The sequence below is a fragment of the Chinchilla lanigera genome, unplaced genomic scaffold (genome assembly GCF_000276665.1).
Source record: "Chinchilla lanigera isolate Chin_1 unplaced genomic scaffold, ChiLan1.0 scaffold00022, whole genome shotgun sequence".
Taxonomy (NCBI): domain Eukaryota; kingdom Metazoa; phylum Chordata; class Mammalia; order Rodentia; family Chinchillidae; genus Chinchilla; species Chinchilla lanigera.
Genome location: NW_004955423.1, coordinates 22,030,874 through 22,056,051, shown reverse-complemented (window position 1 = coordinate 22,056,051; position 25,178 = coordinate 22,030,874). Strand labels below are relative to the sequence as shown.

At 37.6% G+C, this 25,178-nt stretch overlaps 1 protein-coding gene across 3 annotated transcripts in view; it reads left to right on the top strand.

Moving 5' to 3' along the window:
• Positions 1 to 25,178, top strand: part of Lrrc7 (leucine rich repeat containing 7) — a 505,545-nt gene that overhangs the window by 213,539 nt on the left and 266,828 nt on the right. For all 3 annotated transcript variants that reach the window (XM_013514397.1, XM_013514396.1, XM_013514395.1), the window contains exon 4: positions 19,817 to 19,934. In XM_013514397.1, coding sequence (XP_013369851.1) covers positions 19,817 to 19,934 — 118 coding nt within the window. The remainder of the gene's footprint in view (positions 1 to 19,816; positions 19,935 to 25,178) is intronic.

The following is a 25,178-nucleotide window of genomic DNA, read 5'->3' as shown; positions in this document are numbered from 1 at the left end:
CCCAGTTGCCCTTTACCCTTGAGTGCTTTCCTATCATTTCACAATGTCTATCGTACCTCCGAGTTTAAATTAACTCTTTCAGGTTTTACACTAGTGAGACAATGTTGTGCTTGCACATGCAGGTCTGATTTATTTCACTTATGAGTATGGTCTCTAGTTGTGACCATTTACCTATAAAAGCCTAAAGTTTATCTTTCTTTATAGCTGAGTAATATTCCATTATATAAAAGTACCACAATTTTCTTATCCAATCCTCAGGGGATGGACATTTGGGTTGCTTAAAATGAAGCAAATTTTAAAAATGCTTTATGAGCAAAAGAAAATACTGTTGATCATATTAATTATAAAATCATATCAATCATAAAATGATAATGTGTACATACAAATACACATTATTAAAGTCAGCACTGTGAAATTTTTGTTGTAAATATGCTGAGAAGATAAGATAAATAGACTGGTGGTGGTCATGGTGGTGAAAACTTATACAAAGGTCAGACAGTCAGAAGATGAAATAGACAATTTCTGCAGTTGATAAAACAAGTACACATATAGGTACATTCTTTAAAAATAAAGAGGGAAATAGAAGAAATAGCTAAAATAGCTGAAAGTAACTGTCTCAGGAAAGGGATTGTATCATGAGAAGATGCAACACTGATGTAATGTTAAATATAACTATAATATAAAAATTAAAAATTAATTTAAAAATAATTGAACTAGAAATGAAGCCCTAGGGATTAAGCTTTGGTAGGTCAGAGCAAATCTGCCCACATTATAGTATTATTTGTGAACATTTGCTCCAAAGCCTAGTAGAGCTACATGAGGCTATGATTCGGGGTCATACATAGGCTACACCTACCTATATTGACCATTAGCCAAAAGATTTCTAAGATAGAAACCTGAATGAAAATCTGAACTGTGAAGATTTTTTTTAAAACTTATGTTTAATCCATTCTGTTTTTGGGCTCTGAGATAGAAAGGATTAAGAGACCCTGGGTTAGACCTCAGAGATAGTGAAGATTCAGTCTCTCACATTTTTAAAAATTGTGAGAAAGAAGAGAAAGAATGAATAATGTATAGTGTATAATTTGCCTGCAAGCTAATATTATTTAATTTCAAAGTCACTCCAAAGTTCTAAAAAACCTGCAATTGCAGGGACAGAGAGTATCTGGAGGAGAAGTGTCAGGCATAGCAGCAGCCTTAAAACTTAGATGTGGATCTTGAATCCCAGCTTGAAAAGGTTCTCAGCCTAAGTTCTCCTTGTGTGAAATGGAGATGAGGGTCTCTACCTTGCATGATTGTTCTACCCAGCTCTCATTTTTGTCATCTACTGACCTTGTAACCATTCATCCTCGCTCTTCTAGACTAAGTCACATGGTGTATTTGAAGTCTGGGTAAGGGACTCAAACTAAACCTTCAGCGAATGCCAGGGACTGTTACGAGCTGCAGCGTCCTAAGAAACACAGGAAAGTTGACTTTTTTCTATACATTGAGAAATGAAAGTCCCACATTCCAGAGAAGAAATTATCTTCTTTTCTAAATTGTTACAGAATGAGATGAAATTTTTGCATGCATTTATTCTTCCAAAATTTATGTGAAAATTGTTTTAATGAATCCCTAGGCTTCTTTGTCCTTCTGTGCAAGGAGGCAGTTGTTGCTTCCTCAGTGAACCTGAAGCATGAGCTAAATCCTGAGCAGCTGGAGATTACAGGAAATACCAGCATTCTCTCTGGAGAACTATTTTGCTACTTCTTGCTTTTGTAGTCACAATGTAGCCTTGCTGTTAGATTTCCACTTTGCTCTGCGTGTGTGTGCTCATATGTGCATGCATGTGTGACATTTATTGCCCGGGGAGTTAGGTTTTCTGTTTTCTTTAAATTGGAAGTGAATGAATTAAAAGTTTGTTTCCTTTTTGCAATGGCAATAAAGGTTAATTATGTTGAATTTCATTCCCATGGCCCTTCATGGAGTCTTTTCTGTGTATCAGTGGTCTTTGATTGGAATAAAGGTTCTTCCTTGTTCTAAATAATGGAGTTGCCTACATAAAAGCGTGTAAAATACATTCCCCACATAAATTTACTCATTAACATTAATAGTGGCTGTTTCTGTCGTTGCCAGGGAAGCTCTGCCATTGGCCTAGAGAGAAATCTCTCTGACCTATGGGACAAGGCCAGGGCGGACATAGTCCAAGAGTGAGGATGCTAACAGACCAAACTTGAAGTCCTATTTAGAAGAAGAAGCTGTAGAAACCAAGAGAGAAAAGTCTGAGCAGGGAATGCTGCGATGGTGAGACCCGGTTTTCTCCAGATTAACAGATTCATGCGTCTGTTCTCACGCTCTCAGCTCTACACTGAAGACTCACAAATCTGTCGGGCCTGCTCCGCTGTATTTCTGTCTGCACACTGATCCATGCTTTCCGAGCTTGCTGGAATAGCAACACTCACCAAGTCTGTTTCTCCCTTGAAATGCATCTCTTGTTTTCTCTGTCTCAGCTGAGTGCCCATTCAGTGCAGTCACCAAGGTCCATCATCCTTTAGTCTTCCTACTTACTCATCTCCCATACCAAATCAGTGGCCAAGTATCACCCATCTTGCCCCTGAAATATTTCTTTCCTTTTCTTCGCCACTCATAACCAGTTTATTAAAATGGTTGCCCTGCGTATTTGTAATGGTGACTTCACCTTCCACCACTGGCTGTATACCTATGAAACTGACGTGCTGGTGACAATCTTGAAGGCCTGTGTAACTATTTAATCTTTCCTCTCCATGCTCCCACCCACCGCTGGGTCAGCCCTCCTCATCCTTTGGCAGATCAGCGGAACAGTCTCCTTGTAATGGCTCTGCAACCCGCCTCTCCCCCTCCTTTTACTGTTCACACAGCCTAACATTGATGCTTTCCAGGTATAAATATGGCCAGGCTACAGACTAGTTGAAACAGTTCCCACTCTCTTCCCTATCATTAGGAAAATCTCTGTACCTCAGCAAAGACTGTTAAAATGAGGCCTCTGTTATCTGGCTACTACCCAACCTCCTCAGTGTCTGGCTTCCTGCTACAAATTCCTTGCCTCTAAGTTCATGCTGCTTCCACTGCCTCTGATTCCTCTCGACTGTCACTTCCTCCTACAGCCTGAATTCTTCATGCACTGGCCGGCTTAACTCCTCTGTACCGCTGTACAACCACACGCACAGTTCTACAGTTGAACTTATGAAGCATGTGGTGGTTCTTCACATAATACATAGTTAGGGGCTGTTCACTCCCTTCGAGGAAACAGGGATGAAGTAAAATGTGCTATTTGTCTGCCTCCTCCACTAGAATATGGGGCCCAGTCTACTTAGTGTTTGTTTGAACAGGAACTAGCACTGCGTTTAGTCTAAAGCTATAGTTTCATGATATATTTCTTGCATAAATAATTTAACATAATTCTGTGAAAGTGGATTGTGGAAATGTATATATAAGATTATACGAAAACCCAGTTTAAAAATTTATATGAAAACTCATTTGTTCCTGAGTAGTCAGGGAAGTCTGTGCAGAGGGTATGGCTAGATCGCAAGTACATTGGGTTTTTAAGTGCAAAATTGAGCCTTAATGGAATTTGGTTCAACAACATAGGTAGCTATCTTTATAATTCAGATCCAAGTCTATCTGGTTCCAGTGGCAAAAGAAACTTGTTATAACCTCAGGCAGCTTCTCCGTGCATCACTAACCTGGCCACAGCTGGTCAGCAAAGTTGAGCCTTCAGTTACTCACATCTGGATCGGGCATAGGAAGACGATCATCAGCCTGCACCAGTATGAAGTCTAGATTAAGTACCGTTCATCTCAGTTGTTCATACATCATACTGATTGTTCCTTATAGATAAAACCAACATTTTCATAAAATATATTCAGTTAAACAAAAATATTACCAACTTAAGTACTTACTTAGAAATATTAAAAAACCCTCACAGACACACACACACACACACACACACACACAATCTTAAGTTTAATAAACATGCTAGAAATCAATATCAAATATCTAGAATAAACTGGTCAAAATTAAGAATATATGTGTACTTTTCTACTCAGCACCTTCTCTGTATGTCTATGTCTCTCTGTCTCTGTCTGTCTGTGTCTCTTTGTCTGTCCGTCTGTCTTTCTCTCCTTCCATCCATCCTTCCTTCTCTTGGCTTTAGTTCTTTCTACATGGTATTAGTTTGTATAACCATCAAATAACCATGGATATGTACTTAAGTAATACTTTCATGTTAAGCTCTAAATGCAAATTAGTATAGAATAGAATAGGTAAGGCATAAAGTGTGGCATTGTGTTACATCTAATGTATTCAAACCACAGTTGTTATCTCAGTAAGTCGGACATATTCTCTTCCTTCTAAGACAATGACAAATGCTGAAATAACCTTGCTGTTCCAAAGGGAAGAATGATTCAACAGCTTCTTTGTACAAATTGTTGCAGAAAAGAACTGTATTTTAAAAACAACAGCAGTGATAGTTATTGTTTTCTTTCATAAAATCCCTGAGTGTTTATTGCAGTTGCCATCTTTCTGCAGGAAATGAAAGAGCTCTTCTCTGTATTGCCACCTGGTACTAGAGAGAACTCTACTTGTTCCGTTTTCCTAGAGGTTGGATCTTATCTGCTGTTACGAGCACCTCTTCAGCCGTCCTCTATCACACCAACCCTACACCACCACTGCTCCCAGAGACCTTACAGGCCTGTTCAACTCTGGAATCTTCCCTCCTTCGGCCACACACTGCAAGCATTTCACATCTCATATATGCACCTCTGTTTCCCCCGCTGATAGCTCCTCAATGAATGCTCCCGTTACTCTTCATCCGGGTACTTTCTATCCGCTTGGTCACAGGTGCCACTTGTTTCTCAAAAACAAAAATCCAAAAGAGTCGTTTCTCTGCTTATGAATGTGTAAGGCGTAGAAGTGTAACGAGAGGGAGCAGTGCGGAATCCTTTGAAAGGCACACGGAAATCCACTCATTCCAGTTCTCTAAGTGAAAGGTAAAGTCTAAGGAGTTTTCTTTTGCAATGTAATGTACTTTACAAATTCTCCTCTCTGCTGTGGTAGTTATGTACAATCGACTACACTGCTTTTGTATTCATAACCACTAGTGAACTGTATACTTGAGGAAGGGGATTCTTTGTAATTTATCCTTAAATGCTGTCATTGTGCCAGTGAGAGGGTAGTCAGGAGGTGCTCAGGGGATGCAGCGGTCCCGGAGGATGTGAGAGGGAACAAAAGAAAAGGAAGGAGACAGAGAAGAAAGAAGAGAGAGAGAGCAAGAGAGGAGGGAAGGAAGGAGGGATGGAGGGAATAAAATCAGAAGCTTGCAATTTTGCCAAGTGCATACATAAAACCACTTTTTATTGTTTCTAAGAGTTGGGTCATTGCTAACTATAGATAATTATTAACATTTGTATTAAACTAAAACTTTTAAAACATTTTATGATAATCTGCCCAAAACAATTATTGCTTGGAAGTAGCTTTCAGACAAACTGGGAAGTGCTATAATCTGGACGTTTTTAAATAGAACCAAAGGAAGAACTTCTAAGTAACCAGCCACTCAGTGACGCCAGCTCACTAGACAGGCCGTGGTTTTCCTTGGTGACGTCCATGACAGCAAACATGCGTCATCAACAGCCTCTCTTGTTCAGTGTTTATGATCACATATGAAACTCTTTCAAGAAAGTGCTTTTTCCTCTCAAAATTCACACAACTAACGTTTCTTTCTTGGGGTAGAAAACCTAACAGCTTATTTTTTTTTTCTGCAAGGAGTTGTATTTCACATACAGTCATTCACCCTCATGATTTTTTATACTATTCTTAATTTTGCAAGATTGAGTGTAAAAAGGATAATAAAACTCATCTAAATTAGAATGGCTTGCATTTATATTAGCACTGTAGGTTTAGTGATGTTCTCTAATGTATATTCACAATTCCTTTCAGTCCTTGCAGTCAGTAGATGGTCTTTGACTCTCACCTTTCTTCCCTATTTCACCTGGGACAGTTAGGATCCTGGTTCCTGGGCCCCTCTTGTCTTATTTACTGTCTGTTCCCACAGCCACCAGCTGTTGTCAGTTGGCACCACTATCTTTCTGAACTACAGCTTTGATGCTGTAGAAGAGGAAACGCCTTTGCATGCAGATAGCTACAAATTTGAACATGTTGGCTCTGGCCCTTTCTAGCTGTAAGAGCTTATAAAGGCTGACGTTTCTCATCTACAAAAGAGGAACACTGATGCCTTCTTGGCAACACTGTCTCAAGAATTAGAGATGCTCTATCTTAACGTGTACAGCAAGGACTTGCACCTCTGTAATAGACATCTGAGAACTGATGGCTGCCTTGCTATCGTGTCATGCCCCTGCATGATAATATTCAGGTAAAGACATAAACTGACAAAGGAAGCACAGTGTGCTTGACATGGTGTGATATACTGCTGATGCTACGGGAGCAAGAGAAGTTTATGGTCATTATGAAACAGGAACATCTGTGTTTCAAAAGAGAAGGGAATGTTACAAGAGCATACAGGTGGACTGTGTCAACTGGTCATATTCTGTGCCCGGGAAGTCCTGAACATGGAGAAGGGGTAAATAGGCTGTGGAGTAGGAGAGGGTGAGGAAGAGCATCATCTGCCAACTTGGCATTTGCGAAGGCCGGGGCAGGACGCAGCAGATGCAGACACCATGTAGATGTGCTCACGTAGGAGAGCAAGGGCAAGGTGTGAGGAGGGCCAAGGGCCAAGGGACCAGGGACAAGAGAAATGGCAAGGAGAGAACCTGGAGAGGCAGAGAGCCATGTTAATGAAACTGGACATTTTCCTAGAGGGCAGACAGCCTTCGAAAAACAATGAGGAGGGGATGGACTTCACAAGTTTGCTTTTTTAGAAATAGCATGTCATGACTTCCTATCTCAGGTGTTCTTAACCTGGTTCACGGATCCAAGCCTGGATGTTAGGGATATGATGATCAAGTTCTCTGAAACTGGATGCAGAAGTGTGCATTGGTGTGCACACAGTGTGTATATGTGCATGTGTGTGTGTGTGTGTGTGTGTGTTCTCATAAACATGTCTCTGGAAATAATATCTGTAATGTCACTCAAATATTTCTTAAAATGTTCATCCAGATACTTCCTTTAGCATGAGGCTCAGCCTCTTAGAATCTTTCACTTTCTGAATAAAAGTTTTGATTCCCTTTCACATAATGTAGAATATATCTACTTGTAATTGTTTGTCCTTTCTAATAGACCGCCCATAACCCTTCCTGATCTACCCGGTTTGCCCTTCAGGAAGCTGCTTCTCTCTAAAAACCTGGTTGAACACTTTGCTTGTTCTCCAGGAACTTTTCATATTCCTTCCTCACTCTTCTCTTGCACAAGCACAAATCAGTCACAGGATTCTGGTGACCCAAGTAGAATGAAAGACCAACAGAAAAATAGACCATTGGACCAGAAATAAAATGTCCAGAAACTGACCTACACTTATGTAGAAATCACATGTGCAAGAAACTTGCTTTGCAAATCAATGCAGAATTAATGGACTATTTTTGAATGGTGCTGAAACAATGGGCCATCTATAGGGGGAAGAGAATGGATCCTTACTTCATTCACAAAATGCATCCAGATGGGTCAAATGAAAGCACTGAAATTTTTAGAAGAAAATAGAATGATATCTGAGTGAGTTAAAACTGAAAGATAAATTTACTATGAAAGACTCTTTATTAAAAGATACCATAAAAAGGGGACTGGGGATTTAGCTCAGTGGCACAGCTCCTGCCTGGCAAGTGCAAAGTCATGAGTTCAATTCCCAGTACTGGGAAAAAAAATACCATAAAAATTGAGACATTAGCAATGTATTGTGCGAACTGTTAAAGAATGAGTATCCAAACTGTGCGACAAATTCTGTTAAATAAATGAAACAAGGAAAAGTGCTCAATTTTTAGTAATAATTGGGGAGAAGTTGCAACCATTTTACAACCACAGATAGATTGGCAAAAAAAAAAAAAGTAAACAGTTTGTAAAGACCAAATTTTGGAAGCAGTATAGGAAAATATAAATTCTTATCCCTTCTGGGTGAGAATTTAAATTGTCATGGACATTTGTGAAAATAATTTCTATTTCCTGGTAAATTTGATCTTATATGTGCCTACTGCAGGAAGCTTTTCCCTATGTGCACTGGCAGATATAAAAATATTCTTAGCATTTTTCATGACAAAAAATGGGGAACAGACAAGAACAGTAGGATATATATGAAAGTTGTGTTATATAAATACCAACATGGAATAATGTTAATAGGATAATAGTGAATAAAAATATTCAATAGGAATATTTAAAAGAAAGCATAGAGTACTATTCCATTCACCTAAAGATAACCCTGAACTGGTGTTTATGCTGTATTACTAGAGCTGTGGTAAAACTCTAGGCAAAAAGTAGGAAATGAGAAAAGTAAAACCCAAGAAATGGACTGTCTGTCCATTGGGGATGAGTAGGAGACAGAAGGATAAAATTAGGAGTAGCATGGGGGAGCTTTCATCTGGACTGAAAAACATACATCTTTGTTAATTTATCATAATTTTAAAGGAAAATCCAGATGATTTACACCCTTCTATCTGTACATTTCTCTAGAAAAACATTTTAGAAGACAAAAAAAATCATATAAATATAGACCATGACCTACAAAAGACTTCATTGCTCTCCTTGAACCATGCTCTTTTCAGTATCTGTGGAATTATTTCAGCATCTCTGTCCCTTATCCTTAAGCACTGTCTGAGGAGCTCTTTCTGTGTTTTCACTTCCCTTCTACGTTCTTTTTCCTTATGTTGTAACCTGTTTTTGTTTTCTTAAGCTGTATGTTGAGCTCATTCATTTTCAGCTTTTTTATCTTTTCTGATGTAAGCACTTAAGGCTACAAATTTGTTACCAGTTATTTTAGCTCTATTCTATTATTTTAACATGTAATAGTTTATTTACTTGTAATTTGTAATTTTTATTAAGATTTGCTCTTTGCTGCATGAGTTATTATATTTTGGTATTTAAATATATATACATAAAGTTTTTAAAATCATTATTGGTGAAAAATGTATAGCTCCACTGCATTATAAGCCAGTATATGACCTTTTTATTACTAATTCTATGAAGTTTGTTGAGAATTCCCTTATGTTTATGACTCAGTCACTTTCTCATCGCTAGGACACAATACCAGACATGCACAAGTTAAAAGGAGGAGAGCTCTGTTCTGGGTCACAGTTTCAGGAGTTTCAGTCTGTACTCAGCAGACTTAAACACAGAATCAGCCTGGTGGAAGGCCTGGGCAGAGGAGAGCGGCCTGCATCACCGTGGTCAGGAAGCAGACAGAGAAAGGAAGAGCCAGGCAGGGAGATAGACTGGTCTGGGTCATGCCCCGTCTCCTAAAACCAAGTCATCTGTAGAACCCCCATTACTTAATCACCTTCCAGAAGCCCCACCTATGAGGACATGAAACCTCTGAGAGACATCCTAGATTGGTGATGGTGAACCTTTTGGAGATTTCCATGTTACAAACAGCCCGCTGTGGTATCTGTGCCATAGGTTCACCACCACCATCCTACACCTCACCCATAACAGCATACTTATGTAAAAATCACATGCACAGCAGACTTGCTTTGCAAATCAAGTTCAATTTAAAAAAATGAATGGAACTACCTTCACACAACTTATGATATAGGAATGAAGTTAGAAATGAACCCCAAAGGAAACCAGAGCATATAAGCATTTTCACTGTTCCACAAACATTGATATATTGTATATTCTTCATCATTTTATTCTAGAAATTTTTAAGTTCTCCCCTGGTTTCTTCTGTGACCTTTTGATTATTAAAGACTGCATTATTCATCCTCACTGTGTTTGTGTAGTTTCTGTGCTTTCTTTTGCTGCTCATCTCTAACTTCATCCCTGATAAGTTGCATGAAATTAGTTCACTTCTTTTTTATTTGTTGAGCCCTGCTTTATGTCCTACCCTAAAATATGATCTATTTTCAAAAAAGTCTTCTGGACTGCTGAAAAGAATATTTATCCTGCTGTTTTTGGATGAAATATTGTAGATATATGTTGAATGCATTTGATTTTTACTATCATTAACCCTAATTTTTTGTCAATATTTTTCCTCTAGTTGACTTACATAATAGTGAGAATAGGGTATTGATGTTCCCACTATGACTATATCGGTATATATCTGTCCTTTTCTGTCCAGCACTATTTGTTTTTTTTTTAATTTATTTTAAGAATAAAAGAAGGAAAACATTAACAAACAGACATCCACTTCCAAAACAGCAGAAGAACAATACACGCAATACAGAGTACAGACAAAGTGGTAGGAAATTAACAATGGTTGTTCTGTTATGTATTGATATCTTCAAAGTGGTTTCTCAGGAAAACAAATAGAGACATGTAAGATTGATCAAATAATTAATCATTAACTGTTCCTTTCAGTAAAGCAGTAGTACCACTATGTTAGCTATTCTGTATGTATGTACATACGTAATTTCCCCTTCTTTTTTTCCTCTGCTCCCTCACCCCAGTTGCTCTTTACTTTTGAGCATTTTCCTTTCCTTTCACAATGTCTGTCGTACCTCCTAATTTTTATTCACTCTTTCAGGTTCTTACACTAGTGGGACAATATGTTGCTTACACATGGAGGTGTGGTTTATTTCACTTATGAGTGTGGTCTGTAGTTGTGACCATTTACCTATAAAAGCAAGTACAATCAGGTACATTAGTTTTCAGTACATACAGGTATATATGTACAATTGTTATCTATTCTTAGTGAATTGTTTTCTTTACTAATATATAATGACTTTCTTTGTCTCTTCTGACCAGCTTTGTCTGAAGTCAACTTTTTTAGGCAAAAGGATAGTTACTCCTCTTGCCTTTTGCTCTCCTGCAGCATGCAATATCATTTTCTATCATTTCCTTTCAGTCCATGTATGTCTTGGTAAATGAGGTGTGTCTCTTGAAGGCAATATATAGCTGGGTCTTGTTTTTTGATCAAAGCTTCCTGTCTGTGTCTTTTAATTAGCGAATTAAGACCGTTTACGTGAAGTGTTATTATTGAAAGGTAGGTACTGATACTTTATTGTTTTTCTAGTGCTCAATTCATTTCTGTTTCTTGTTCATTTAATTACTCTCCCAATTCCTTCATTCTTTCTCTTGGTGCTATATTTGTGGTCTTCACCATCACTTTTTGGGAGTCCCTTAAATATTTTCTGCAATTTTTGCTTAGTGGTCATGAATTTCTTTACTCTTCTCATTGAAGTTCTTTGTTCTGTTTTGATTTTGAAGAATAACCTTGCAAGATATAGTACTCTCTTTTGGCAGTTAATATCTTTGAAGACCTGAAAAACTTCACTCCAAGGCGATCTGACCTTTAAAGTTTTTTGTTTCCATGTCTGCTGTTATTCTGATGAATTTGCCCTTATAAGTGATTTGATGCTTCTTTCTAACAGCTTTTAATATTCTTTCTTTGTTCTAAGATTCTGGCATTTTGACTATGATGTATCCTGGACAGGTACACTTCTGGTTGTCTCTATTTTGGGTTTAAATGCCTTCTTTACCAGGGTATCCATCTCATTTCCCTGATTTAGGGAATTCTCCCTGGTAATTCTCTCCATAGTAATTTCAGTGAATAGACTTTATATGGCATTACCTGTACTTTGACAGCCTTCTCAAGAGAAATGATTCTTAAATTTGTTCTTTTAGAGTTCTATAGGAGTCTTGGATAATATATTAACTATTTCTATTATTTTTCATTCCTACTGACTGAATGTTCTATTATGCATATTCACCATGTTTTCAAGTCCTGATACTCTTTGATTCATCTTGCCAACTGCTGAGGCATTCAGTTGAGGCTTTTATTTGACTCATTTCTTCTTTGTTCTTTTTCATAGCCTCTATTTCTTCACTGGAGTGATCAATTATATTCTGTATTGTCACCCTTAATTCATTCAGCTGCTTATTTGTATCTTCTTTAAGCCCATTAACCATGTTATCTATCAGGTTTTTAAAAATTCCTTGTCTGGAATACCACCCCCTTCAGTATCTATGGTCTCAACTTAGGAGAAGTTCAGAGTTTTTGTAGGTCCTGGTGATTCTTGGTGCCTTTGGGATAAACTGAGTTTTAAGGGCCTACTCATGTGAAGATTGTTCTGTATTCTTATCCATATTGTCCTCTAGATTATATAGAAAAACACAGGCCATAGATAAAATGAATGTGATTAATAACAATGCTGAAAAAGTATTAGCCTACCAAAGACACACTCATGCTTTAGTGAAAAACTTTACATGACCTCAGTTTTTACCACATTTGTCTCTTTTCCAACCATGAAATGAAAGCATGGTGCAGAGACTGCACCAAGTAGAAAAGATCTGTGTATGGCTGGCTTTACATACTTCTACTTTGTTTATGGAAGATGTTCAGCTGACGTAAGGAGAAGTTGGCCAAAATACTGCCTGTACTGTTAACTTCCTGTATAATTCACTGCTAAGTAAAGCATTTTAACCTCATTAGTAACAGTTAAAATGTTCCATCCTGTGTGTTCCTTTAAGTATTACCATTATGGTGCTACTGAGCATTTCCTTTTCAAAAAAGAAACATGTCATGGGCTGCAAATCTTCCAGCACTTTTCCTCACCGGGTCCATTAATATGCTTATAACACTAGTGCCAGCTCTTTTACTTGGTAATGCTTATTATGATATTTGTGTATTTGTTTGCATTCATTTTGTTCAGTAATGAGTGTTAAACTACATACATGAAATAAATACTAAAAAAAGAGTTTGTGTAGGTATCTTGTTGCCCTATTTCTCATTAAATTTGTGATTCTGTGTTGAGGTTTGTGGCTCGGATAGGAAGACTGACTTTTCCACTATTAAGTGGAGTCTTTCTGCCCAGTAGCTGTCTTTCAGGGACGTGCCCAGGGTTTTGGGTGTGTCTCCATACAGATCTGCTTCTCGCGTGTTCAGAATGCTGAGATCAGCCCACCCCCACACTGTATTGAAAGAGAAGAGTTAACTACTGGCAGCATCAACGATTGAAAGGGTAATCATATATGACATCAGGTAACTACAAACTTGCTTTAAGAGATGTACTAATTTTTAAAAATTAACATATAAAAGAGATCTTTACTATTACACTCTCTCAGGAAAACACAAAGATAGTCTTAAATATAATCAGGTAGAAAAACACTAAACCTGAGTGGTACTTAGATTAACTATATGATACATACTTAGAAATATGTAATATATATTTAGAAATATATTCTACATTGAGAATACTTAGAAATACATATTTTTAGAAAAAGATAAAGGAGAAAAGCTGAGAGGCACTGGCACATGGGGAGGGGATGCGAAGTAAGCAGAGAAAACAAGGGAATACAAATGGGAGCTGAGAGACAAGAGGAAGTGCATATCCTCTTGTTGAACTAACAAAGTTAGATGTCTGTAAAGCAATCACTGATGTCAGAATGTGTCACTACAGATCACTGAAGAAGAGCAGAAAACAAACCCATCAGTAACCCCCACAGCTACCTATGGTATATAAGACCAGTGCTAATTACATGAACCAAACGCAGAGAAGCAAAACAAAACAAATGAAGAGAGTGCAGTTGTTGTGCTGCATTGATTAGGATGAGTATCTCAGGGTAGCTTGCCGTAGTTGCTGTCCTTTGTGTTCAAAGTCCTCCAGTCTTCCTGGGATCGTGCCTGGGTGCTCTGTGGCTCCCTGCCACAGGCCCCGCCTGAGGCTCCCAAGCTCCTCCTGCACAATTTCTGCAGCTGACTCCTCCATGCCTGCTCTCTCTGGCTCCCAGCTGTGCTGCTTCAGCTGCTTGCCCAAGTGCTTCAGCGGAGAGACCAGAGGCATCCAGGGTCAGGAAGGACATGGCCGCAGCTACCACCAAGCAGGAAGCTCAGGGCTGAACTTTCTGATGGTCCCCACTCCCTGCACTCAGTGTTTCTAGCTCCACCTCAGCTCACTCTTGTCTCTCTCTGACCCTAAATTCCATGTGCCTGGCTGTCCCTTTTGTCTCCACCCCCAGAGCTTGGGGTTTCTAGCCCAACCGCTGCCACCCTCTGGGTCTCTCTCTCTCTCACTGTCTCCACTGTGTCCATGTCCTGGGAAGCTTCCTCTGATGAATATTTCAGACTCAGAGCCCCACACCCCGGCAGGAGAATTGCTCAGCAGTCCTGAGGGTGGTGATGTTTCCACTGGACACTGACCGTCAGCTGCCATATAGGCTTCTTCTCCTGGGGGACTTTGAACCCTTTGCACTACACTGCACTCTCCAGACAGAACTGCACACAGTACAAGGGTCTGTAGGAGTTCACTTCTAACTCCAGCCACTGCCGTCTCCAGTGTTCACCGGTGTTTATCACCTCCAAACTGCATGCCGATGGTTGGTCTCCCTACCACGCCGTGCAGCTGCATGGCCGCTGCTCTGGGTGACTATCTCAGGGTGACCTGTGCATGCTGTCATCTCTGCTCCACCACTGTAGATCTCGTTCCTGGAGAGAAAGGCCCTTTCAAACCAGCATCTGGGATCACCTCTGGGTTATCACTGTGATCTCTTGGTCTTCATCACCTTTTTGTTCTTTTACTGATTTATCATGATGTTACGGTAGGCACAGGTGGAGAGGTGTACAGAATGCAGTACCGGTAACAGGTCCTCTCCTTGTGTATCACTAGGCAATTTATTCATTGATTTTGCATTTTTATCTGTCTTGCTTTTTGTTTATGTTGCTCTGTTATATTTATTACAGGCTCTTTTCTCCATTTCTCATTCCATTTATTTGGCCTCTACTAATTAGGAAATAACTTTCTATTTCTTAGTTATCATCTTATGAATTTTAACACCTCTGTAACTTAGTGAGCATACCTCACTTAAATCTAAATGTTAATCAGAAGCATTACCTTCTTCCCAAACATTGGAAAAATCAGTGCATGTTTAAATCTAATTATGTTCCTCCTGATAGATGGGCTTTTTTTGTTCACAAATGTAGCTCAGCATTGAGTTTCTTAATCCAATAATTATCTAGTTTATTATTGTTTTGTGTAGTCAGTGTTTTTACATTTAGCCACTTATTTTCCTTTTTTATGCTTTTAAGTGTTACTGATCTTCCTTTTTGCTGTATACATAGATCTCTTTTTAGAAACATTTTTCTTCTTACTACATAAATTCCTTTTGACAGGAACTTCAGTGAAAGTCTCTTAGTAAATTCAATTTGTTTTTATCTGAAAGTCATTATTTTGCTTTTGTGAAAAGATAACTGCAAACATGAGATTATTTACTCTTAGTACTTTAGAGATAATATATCATGAATTGATTCTTGGTGCTGTTAAGTCAGATCTTTTATGAAATTACATTTTATATTTCATTTTTACTTTAAATGATACATAATATTGGTACATATGAATGGGGTATGGTGAGATAATTTTATGCACGTATACAGTGTATAAATATCACATCCAGGTAATTAGCATTTCCATTTCCTCTAGCATTTATCATTTTTATGTATGATAGCCTTCACACTCTTACAGCTATATATAAATATTTATGAATTTTTTCAGCCTGACTTAGCCTATTGTGCTGTAGAACCCTCAAGAAAATTCTTCCTGTGTTCTTAAATTTTCTGTCTTTGAAGATAGTGTCTCTTTTCTGACCACTTTTAAGATCTACCACCTTTTGCTTGTATTCTGCAATTTCTTGTCAGTCCTATCTTGTTTGGAATTTTTTGAGCTTGCTTAATCTAAAAATGACTTTCAGAATTCTGCAATTCCTCAGTCACCTCATCTTTTTCTTACTGTGTTTTCCAAGCATTCCCAAAAGTCCATCTTGTTCTTTCACCTGTATCATTTAATGAGTCTTCTTGCCTTTCTTGCTACATTCTTCCCATTTCTTTTGATCATCGGGTTCACTATGAACTTTTTCCAGCTGTGTTTAATCTGTGCATCTTCTTAGTTCTCTTTAATAATCTCTTGTGTCAACATTATGTGTTCCCGTCCTGCATTTAGTTCTTTAAATATATTAAATGCATTAATTTTTCATTTTACAGTTTATATCTGTAATATCTGCATCATTTGCAAGTCTGATTCTTTGCTTTGCTGTAGTTTATTACTAAGTTCATGTATGTAGGGACTCTTCTTAATGTTCTCATGTTCACAAACATAAATTTCTTCTAAGGATATGAGCTTTAAATTCAGGCCTTTATCTTATCAACTATCCTTGGAAGAAATTCATGTTTGTTTCTACCTAGCACTAAGGTACAATACTGACAGATAATAGAATTCAATACATATATTTTATTTTTTATTTTAAAAATTTTTAAAAACTAACAACAGTGAAGACAAAATCAAAACAACAAGAACAATTCATGACCTCAGAACAAAATTACAGCAATTAAGAATGGTTGCTACATTATATACTGTTATCTTCAATGAAGTTGCTCAGTCCACCAGACATAAGAATGTAAGATTGATCAATCAAAGACAGTAATAGGTAATAAAAAAAAATGGAAATGATGCATACCTGATTTTTACCCCAACACAGTTTTTTACAGGATATTTAAATTTATCTTTGACTATTAAAGTACAAGAAACCAAGGCGATGTTGCAACATCTTACTTTGTGTGACCTGCATTGATTCTGTTGTTTAGCTTATAGCAGGCATCTGGAAATAGCTTTCCATGAATGAATAAATGAATGGAATCACTTTCAAAATATACATTTTAATTTTATATTAAATTTTTGACTTTTCTCTGTTATAATAGAGCTCATCAAAAACACCTACTTGTGCCTCAGTTCTAAATGTCTAGTTCAGAGTTAGTAATTTAAATTCACTCTCCTTGAATCAATTTCTTCAGAGATGAACTGCTGCCTTTAGCCAGAGAGAAAGCACCTCAGCACACAAATATTTTAAGACTCTAAAAAATTTTATTGTTTCTGAAATGTGAAATATTAGCAAATGAGAAGTAGGATAACCATCACCATTCACACTTTTACTCTAATTAGCTATTAATTATGTTTGTCATATTCTAATATATTGAAGAATTAAAGCTATTTTATAATCATTCTTCACTTCATTTTCACTCAAAGTGGAATCTTGAAAGAGCCATTAAAGCACCACTTTAATTTCTTTGCCAGTTTGTTTCCATCATGACTCATATTAAGAAGTTCCCCCAGATCAAGATGCTGTGTTTATGAAAGTTAGACTCCCTTGAGATTGTTTACCTGTTTGAATCTTCCCATCCAAGTGGACTGTCTGCCTCAGCAGGAATTTAGTACCCCCTCACTTTCTCTATGATTATCTAAGTATACTTTGGAAAATGTTTGTTCAGCGTGTACTGTACGGGAAAATCCTAATGACTGTGGTGCGTAGAATGGAGTAAAAGGTTGATACCCTGATCTTCAAAGGCTTCCTCTCTAGAAAAGTAAGAAACAAATTGTTACATAGGTTTGCATCTCCATCTGTGACATAACTTTTCTTAAGTGCTAACACTTATTAAGCTTTATTAGATGCCAAACAACTTCACATTTCAGAGGCACCCAACTTTCTCCAATTTAAGTCCACACCATAATTACAATACTATTAAGAAGGAAAGGGCACTTCTTAAAAAGGACTAACTTAGTCTTGATTGTGAAGAGGGACTCAAAATATCAAAGATGTAAATGAGGGGCAAATATGAAACTTGGAATAGATAAAGGTTGTTAACTCAGTTAATCCTCTTAGTAAGTCTTCAAGTTAAGTAGTTGATTATTCCCAGTTTCCAGGCAAGAAAACTGATGGGTTTGGAGATGTTAGATGACTTGTATAAGACTGCATTGCTAGTAAATAGATGAGCCAACACTCAATTGATTCCACATGTCTTGCTCATAGCTTCTAGACCTGAGAAGCCTTCGATTCTATTTTAGCATGTCTAGGTGTTTCTACATCTATCTTTCATCTTTTTGGTAGCTTAATTTAACATTGAACAAGAATACTAGAACCTCGGGGCTGGGGATTTAGCTCAGCGGCAAAGTGCCTGCCTGGCAAGCGCAAGGTCGTGAGTTTGGTTCCCGGTACTGGAGAAAAAAAAAAGAATACTAGAACCTCTATTAATACTAGAACCTCTATTAATTCTGGACAGCATTTGAGAATGTACTTGTGATGAGAAACAATTTTTACAAAACAAGCTATTTTGAAAATTATTAACCTGAACATTGCTTTAATCAGTAGGTTAGTACATCTTACCCAAAGTGGTAATGAGATAGTTGATTTTTTTCAGTCTGTGAATCTATAACTAACTGTATTACAGATAAATGCAAATGTGATTGTTCTAACAGAATGATGGAAATGGGATATAAATTTAAATTAACTTTTATTATAAATATAGATGTCTGCTATTTCTTTAGAAAGAAAATTAAAAGTGGAAAATATCAGTCAAAGGCTCATTAAAGTTCTCTTTTGGAGATTTTACAAAAAGAAGAAACAACATTTCTGTATAGGATGTTCAAATTAATGTTCAAATTAATGCTAACATTACATGAAACATTGCAAATAATCTTGGTTAAGAGCCAAAATGACTAACGCAGAGTAACAAAATTCATTTCATTTTATGTAACCAGTAGCACAATCTATTTTTAAAAACCTAATGAGTTAAGAAATAACCATGCGTTACATTGTTTCTTCCCTATAAATAATGAATTACATGTAAGAACAAGTGGTACTTAAATATACTCAGGGCCAATTGCATAGTCGTGGATATCAGACTTCATCTGTGGAAATTCAGCAAAACAGAATTAGAAATGTCAAACGGAAAAGATCTCATTAAGATAATTCTTCCAGAAAGGATTCAAAACTTCTATCCCAGATGTTCAAACCTTGTGGTAGTTGAGTCGGACAGAGCTAAAAAATTAAATTTAGGTGTCAGGGACTTAGCAGTGGCATAGCACCTGCCTGGTAAGAGCAAGGTCCTGAGTTCAATTCCCAGTATCAAAAAAAAATTAAATTTATTGTTTTTTTTAAGTATGGTACTACAAACATCATCGTCAAAATATGCAGATTACTGGTGTGTGTGCTAAAACTGCAGATATCTTTTCCCTTTTCCAAGAACTGCTATGTGGGGACCTCTGTGACTACACCCCAAGGATCCATGTTTTATAAAACATCTCCACCACCAGTGATGATGACCATGTTGGATTTGAGAATCACTGGTTTAACACTTGGCTCTTCCCCATCTATTACTTTGGGCTAATGGAAAAAATGAACCAAACACTAGTAATTGTTTTCAACAAATATCAGACATTAAATGCCTTGCTTGCTAGATATTTATGAAGCAGTGCAGAAGAACCCAAAAGAAATGTATTCTGATATATTGCAGTGCTTGTATGACATGTAAGTAACTGTCTAACATGATGCATTGGAAGTAATCCTTTTCGAAGTCTAACCAGAATGCAGGAGAAGGGAATCAAGGTCATCCTGGGTGGATGCAGGAACTCCAGAAGTTATTTCTAGGAAAAAGAAATCAGTAGCATTCAGTTGCAAATTGAATGTAAATGGTAAACAGTAGTGGCAAAGTAGACTACTTTGGGTTTTGCATCTTGGTAGCAAAAAAACAGTGAAGAGCTCAAGGGGATGAATGTAAAAACAATTCTGAAAACAACTAAGAATAGGAAAATGAGTCCAGCATAGCTGGCTCTTTTACCATTACATCTATAAAAATGGTAACTTGAGTTTTGTAACTGAATTTAAATTTACTTATGAATGGATTTGACCAAAGTGTGATCTAATTAGTGATTATTTTTGGTTACAGCAATTGTTCAACTGTCAAGCTCTACGAAAACTCAGTATTCCCGATAATGACCTTTCAAGCCTGCCAACCTCCATTGCTAGTTTAGTTAATCTTAAAGAACTCGACATCAGCAAAAATGGTAAGATTTTCATCTTATCACTAAATGTCTTGACTTTTTTTTCCTCAAAATGTTTTAACTGTTGTAAAATAACTTTTTAGTTATTTGTTGTAAAGTTATTTGTTGTAAAATAACTTTTTCTTCGATTTTGTTCAAACTATGTTAATTTCATCAAAAAATTAAATTATGACTGCAAGACAGGGAACCCCTCTCCTCCTCTTAGAAATATGCCTAACTCAGCCTTAATTTCCCCTGCATTCAGATGTACGATCTACCCTGTCTAGAATATCTCCTGTCTTTACATCACCTGTTTCCCTCATTCTCAAAATATTTCCAACGTATCTTAAATGTTCCCTGCTTGACAAAGGCCACCTGTTCACCTTACCTGAAATTATAGTCTCAGTTTCTCTTAGTGAGATCCACTTTTCCCTAGGACTAACCTCCTGACACTATTGTGTAGTTTATTTATTTATTGGGATTATTGTGTATCTTCTCTTGACCCAGAATGTCAGCTTCATCATGTGACAGGAAGGACTTACTCCAAAAACATCTGAAGCACAGCCTGGTAAATAACCAGGGCTTTTTAGCATTTATTAGATGTTTGGGCCAAACTTATATATCTGGTGATTTGTTGATGCTGATGATGTTGAGATTCACGTTGAAGGTATTTCCTTTGCGTGTTTGTGGGAGGTAAGCTGGGTCTCCAGAGACTCCTGCATCCTCTTTATTGCTTTCCACATGGCCTCAGCTCTGCACTTTATTCAGCCATAGCAAAGATCAGCCAAGAAGGGTTATGTCAGGTCTATGAGTGAAACTTTGTGGATGTGTGTGTGTGTGTGGGTGTGTGTGTGCGTGTAGGGCTGTGGTTACCTCAGTCAGTGCTCTGTGCCAAAGGGACACACATGACCAAAGCAGGCCCCTCTTGCATTCTGAGAAGTGATTCAGGCACTGAAAGATAATCACAGATGATTAAACAGTAGTGGGTAATGATACAGTCAGGGTGAAAGGCATGTATATGAGAAAGATGCAACATATTCTATGTGGTTAGGGAAGATTCCCCAAAAAGTGATGATGAAGCTCAGATAGGATCAGCAGGAGTTAGAAGTTAGGTAAAATTGGCTTGATATTCTAGGTAAATAAAGTTCTGTGGGTTTTGATTTTGTTCCTTTGTTTTTAAGTTCCCTCTTGTTAAAGATCACCAGAAAAATCCCTTCGTCCCAAGTAAATACGGCAGCCCTAGGAAATGCCGCACTGAGTGTCACGACAGTTTCCCTGGGGCCTTGCCCCGTCATTCTGCCAGGAAGTGCCCCGCAGATATTTCCCTTTCCATGCTCTTACCACCGTCCAGACTTACCCACACCTACCCACAGTGCTTCCTCCTTGAAAGTAACGTGCTGCTGTTATCGACTAAAAGGACTTCTTACCCTCGTTTTTATTTTCATATAAGAAACTGACACACCATATGTTTAAATTATTTATTATCTGTACTTACTTTACTAGAATCAAAATTCCGTGATGTTCCAAATTTTTTGTCAGTGTTGCTTTCTCTCCTACTCTATTTCGTTGCCTCAAAGAGTGCACAGACACTTTATAGGGAACTCATGAATATTCACCAGATGAATGGTTGCAACTTACCAGAAAGTTTGCACTGCCTCTGAGAGATAAGACTGACATCCCCACATAATCAGTGATATCATAAAATGCTACCCAATTGAAGTGCTTAATTATATGGCACAAATTACAGCTGTAAGTCCTTAGAGAATGGCCAGATTAATTAAGAATGCTATATTATTAGAAGAGTTCAAGTATAATATATTGTCTGCAGATTTCCTTAAAACACAGTCGCATCTGAATAAAGGAGAGAATGTTGTCTAAAGAAGATAGCAAGATTGTAAACAAGGAACAGAAACACCTATCTGCAGCAACTTAACTTTCCACTCAGTATTTACAAGATAATCCTAGAAGGACCACATTCAGATATCAACAGAGAATAGCAATTACACTTAAATCTACTTAACGATGACATCAGGTCTACCATTCTTTAAGGATAGATTTGCAGGGTATGTTTTTATGTGGATTTGTATTTGTATGCATGTATAATTACTGCTCCTCATATATTCATTTACATTCATACAGCAAATTCTACATGGAAATTATAATTTATAAGAAATAGCATATGACTAAATACCACCTCCCTTACCTTCAGATAGGTTTAGCTAAAAAGTCCAAGTAAATAAAAAATTGTTTTTAAAGAGGCTCAGAAAACAATGTTTCACTAAATGTAAATGTATAGCTCCTAAGGATTATGATATTTTGGAGATCATATAATAATACCTGGTGGCCCTATTATGTTGAGAAATCTTTGCTTCCAGGATGTGAAACATGTTACAAGTCATCTCAGAAATAAATCTGTGAAATTATTATTTAGTGGTTTTTAGCTTTTAATATGATTTTCCATATTCTGCAAATATGTATACAAAAAGCAATACAAGAAATGGTGAAACACACTGCAACTCTAGTACAGCCCTAAAGGCTTGATGAGTAGGTTGATATACCGGGCATTGCTAGAAATTGCACATCTACCAAAAGATCTCATCATGTCAGCCCTTTCAGAAAATTAGACCTGAAAGAGCTGTCACAGAATTCTGTGACGGAGACCTGAGCAGTAACTTAACAAGCATGATCCATCTTCTGAGAATCTGTCAAGAGAAAAAAGAACAGATAACAGAAAATAGCAGCAGCAGCAGCAGCTGCACTGACAAGGTTGGGTTAGTCTTGGTTGAAGAGAGGCAAGACCGGACAACGCAAGTAGTATCCGTGTAATGAGAGAACATAGCATGCTTGGCTTAGGACAGAGACTCATGTGATTACTAGACAACTTAAGTAAACACTGACTGAAATGTGCTTGTATTAGCAGGATGACCTCTTAATAAACTAATTTTGTGGAATGGCTGAGGTTAAATCTGATCTTGGTTTTGCAGACAGCCTCCGTTCTTTACTTTGCAAGTCCAGTTCTTCCACTTGCCGCCCATTCCCCACTTTTCTCCGTATCATTTAAAATACTGTTTAATATTGAAACCTTAGGAAGGTTACTAATACAGCTTCATGTAATGAGTGAGCTCTCGTGTTCAGGAAGGCGTCTGCACAATTTAAGGGATGGCTGTCATCTAAAGCTTTCACTGTTTCTCCAGTTGGCCATCTGCTTTCCATTTCATCGTCAGGCAACGCCAAGGAGCCATTCCCAAAGGCTTCAGACTGATCCCCTCTTCCCCGGAATATGCCTTCCCCCGCTACGGCACAGCACCACCTGGACACAGTCCTCTTCACCTTTAAAAAAAGAGATTTCCTTTATGAAATGAATGAAACGAACTTATCAGTTACTTATGAGAAGGAAATATCATTTATTCTGGGAAACTTCTCTGACACCTACACAAAAAAATTAATGTTTTTTCCTTCCCTTGTGTTTCTTTTTGCTTTGATTTTGGTTTTGAATTTATCTCACTTTTAATTTCTCTGTGTGTGACTAGGCTGTGAGACTGTTGAAATCAGGTGCTATCGCAATCATTTCTCCGTGCAGAACTAGTGCACAATGGTCAGGGTACATGGCAGTTGTCCAGTGACTGGTTGGTAGGTAAATAGTATTGCATAGAAGCATCCTTTTAAAAATTATACTGGTATTTGTATTATAATACACTAGAGACCCCACAGAAGGTAGGGTGCTCATCTGTCACACTGCAGACCATCTAAATCCTTGACAAGAATGCTGGAAAAGATGGAAACAGCACCGCAATGAGTAATGAGTAACCAATAAAATGATCTCTAATCTGCCCCAGAGTAGTGTATTTAGCACCTTTGTTCTTTGAGATGATGAATATTCATGTCAAGCTTTGACCCCTCTGTTTAGCTCCAGAGTCACATCGCCCCACAAACATATTTACACCCAAACTCATCACCCACCCAAACCAATTCCCTTCCAATTCTAGTTCTCTGTTAAGGTCACTGTGATCTTCATGGTGTTCAATACAAAAATTCTTTTCTCTTCCAACTCCCATAGCCATTCAGTCACCGATACTCGCCAGAGTGACTCCCTACTGTATCACAAGTCCATTTCTTCATACCTCTTCCATGGTTATAGTCTTAATTGCAGTCCCTTTATTTTTCATCTACTACTTAAACAGCATTCTAATTGTTCTCACTCTCTCCATTACTGCTCCCACCATTCCCAAACCCCTCCTCTACAAGATAGCTTCCATGCACTTTCCAGCTTGCCGATATGACCCTGTGATTTTCCGAATTAAGGTACTTGAGTTGGCCTGGGATAGAATGTTGGCTCCTTGACTTACCTCCCAAAATCTCCACCTGACCACTACCAGCGCTTCTATTCTAACAGCAATCCCATTAAGAATGATTGATCTTTTTGAAAACTTAGGGTTTTGATACCGAAAAGCTTCCTCCAGTATACAATGCTGCTTTGTGACCTGTTTTACTCTACTTGTACTATTTCCTCTGCCTAAATCTCCTGTCACACCTTTTGGCATCTGGTTCAAGCATCCTGTATTTAATATCAGGTTCAAATGTCTATTTCCATGAAGCTTCTGCACTCTCAGACTAAGTCAGCAGTCCGACCTTGCATAGGAGTTCTAATATTCATCATTACATTGAAAACATGTAATACTTATTCATATTAAAATATGTGCGGTTTTAATGTTTAACCTATTAATATTTTAAGCCTGAAGAAATAATACAGACACCAACCTGCCTACACTGGAGATAAAAGTGTTAACATATTATAGGTGTCTACTCTTTTTTAAATAAGTGAGGCATTACAGAAACTTAAAATACTTATACTCACCCCTTCCTGTTTTCTCTTTCTCTCCCTCAGTGTGTTTAAAGTTTCAGGGAAGTGCTAACACATTACATAGATTATTCTCCAATTTTTTCACTCACGGTGTCCTTCTGAAATTCATCCTTATTAATCAATTTAGATCTAGTTGTATCAGCAGAAATACCAAAGTTCCCATAGTTCCACAATCACTAGATATACTAAGAGATGGCCCATTAGATAGATTTTTTTTTTTATTTTAAACAGAGTAGTACATGAGAAACAAACAAAAAATAGAACAGTAGCAGCATACCAGTATCACAAACATGAACAAATCAAAGCAAGAACATTCAAAGTGATACAGGGTCTCAAGACAAATTAATACAAATCAACACTGGTTGTTACATTGCATATCGCTATCCTCAACTACATTGCTCAGATTA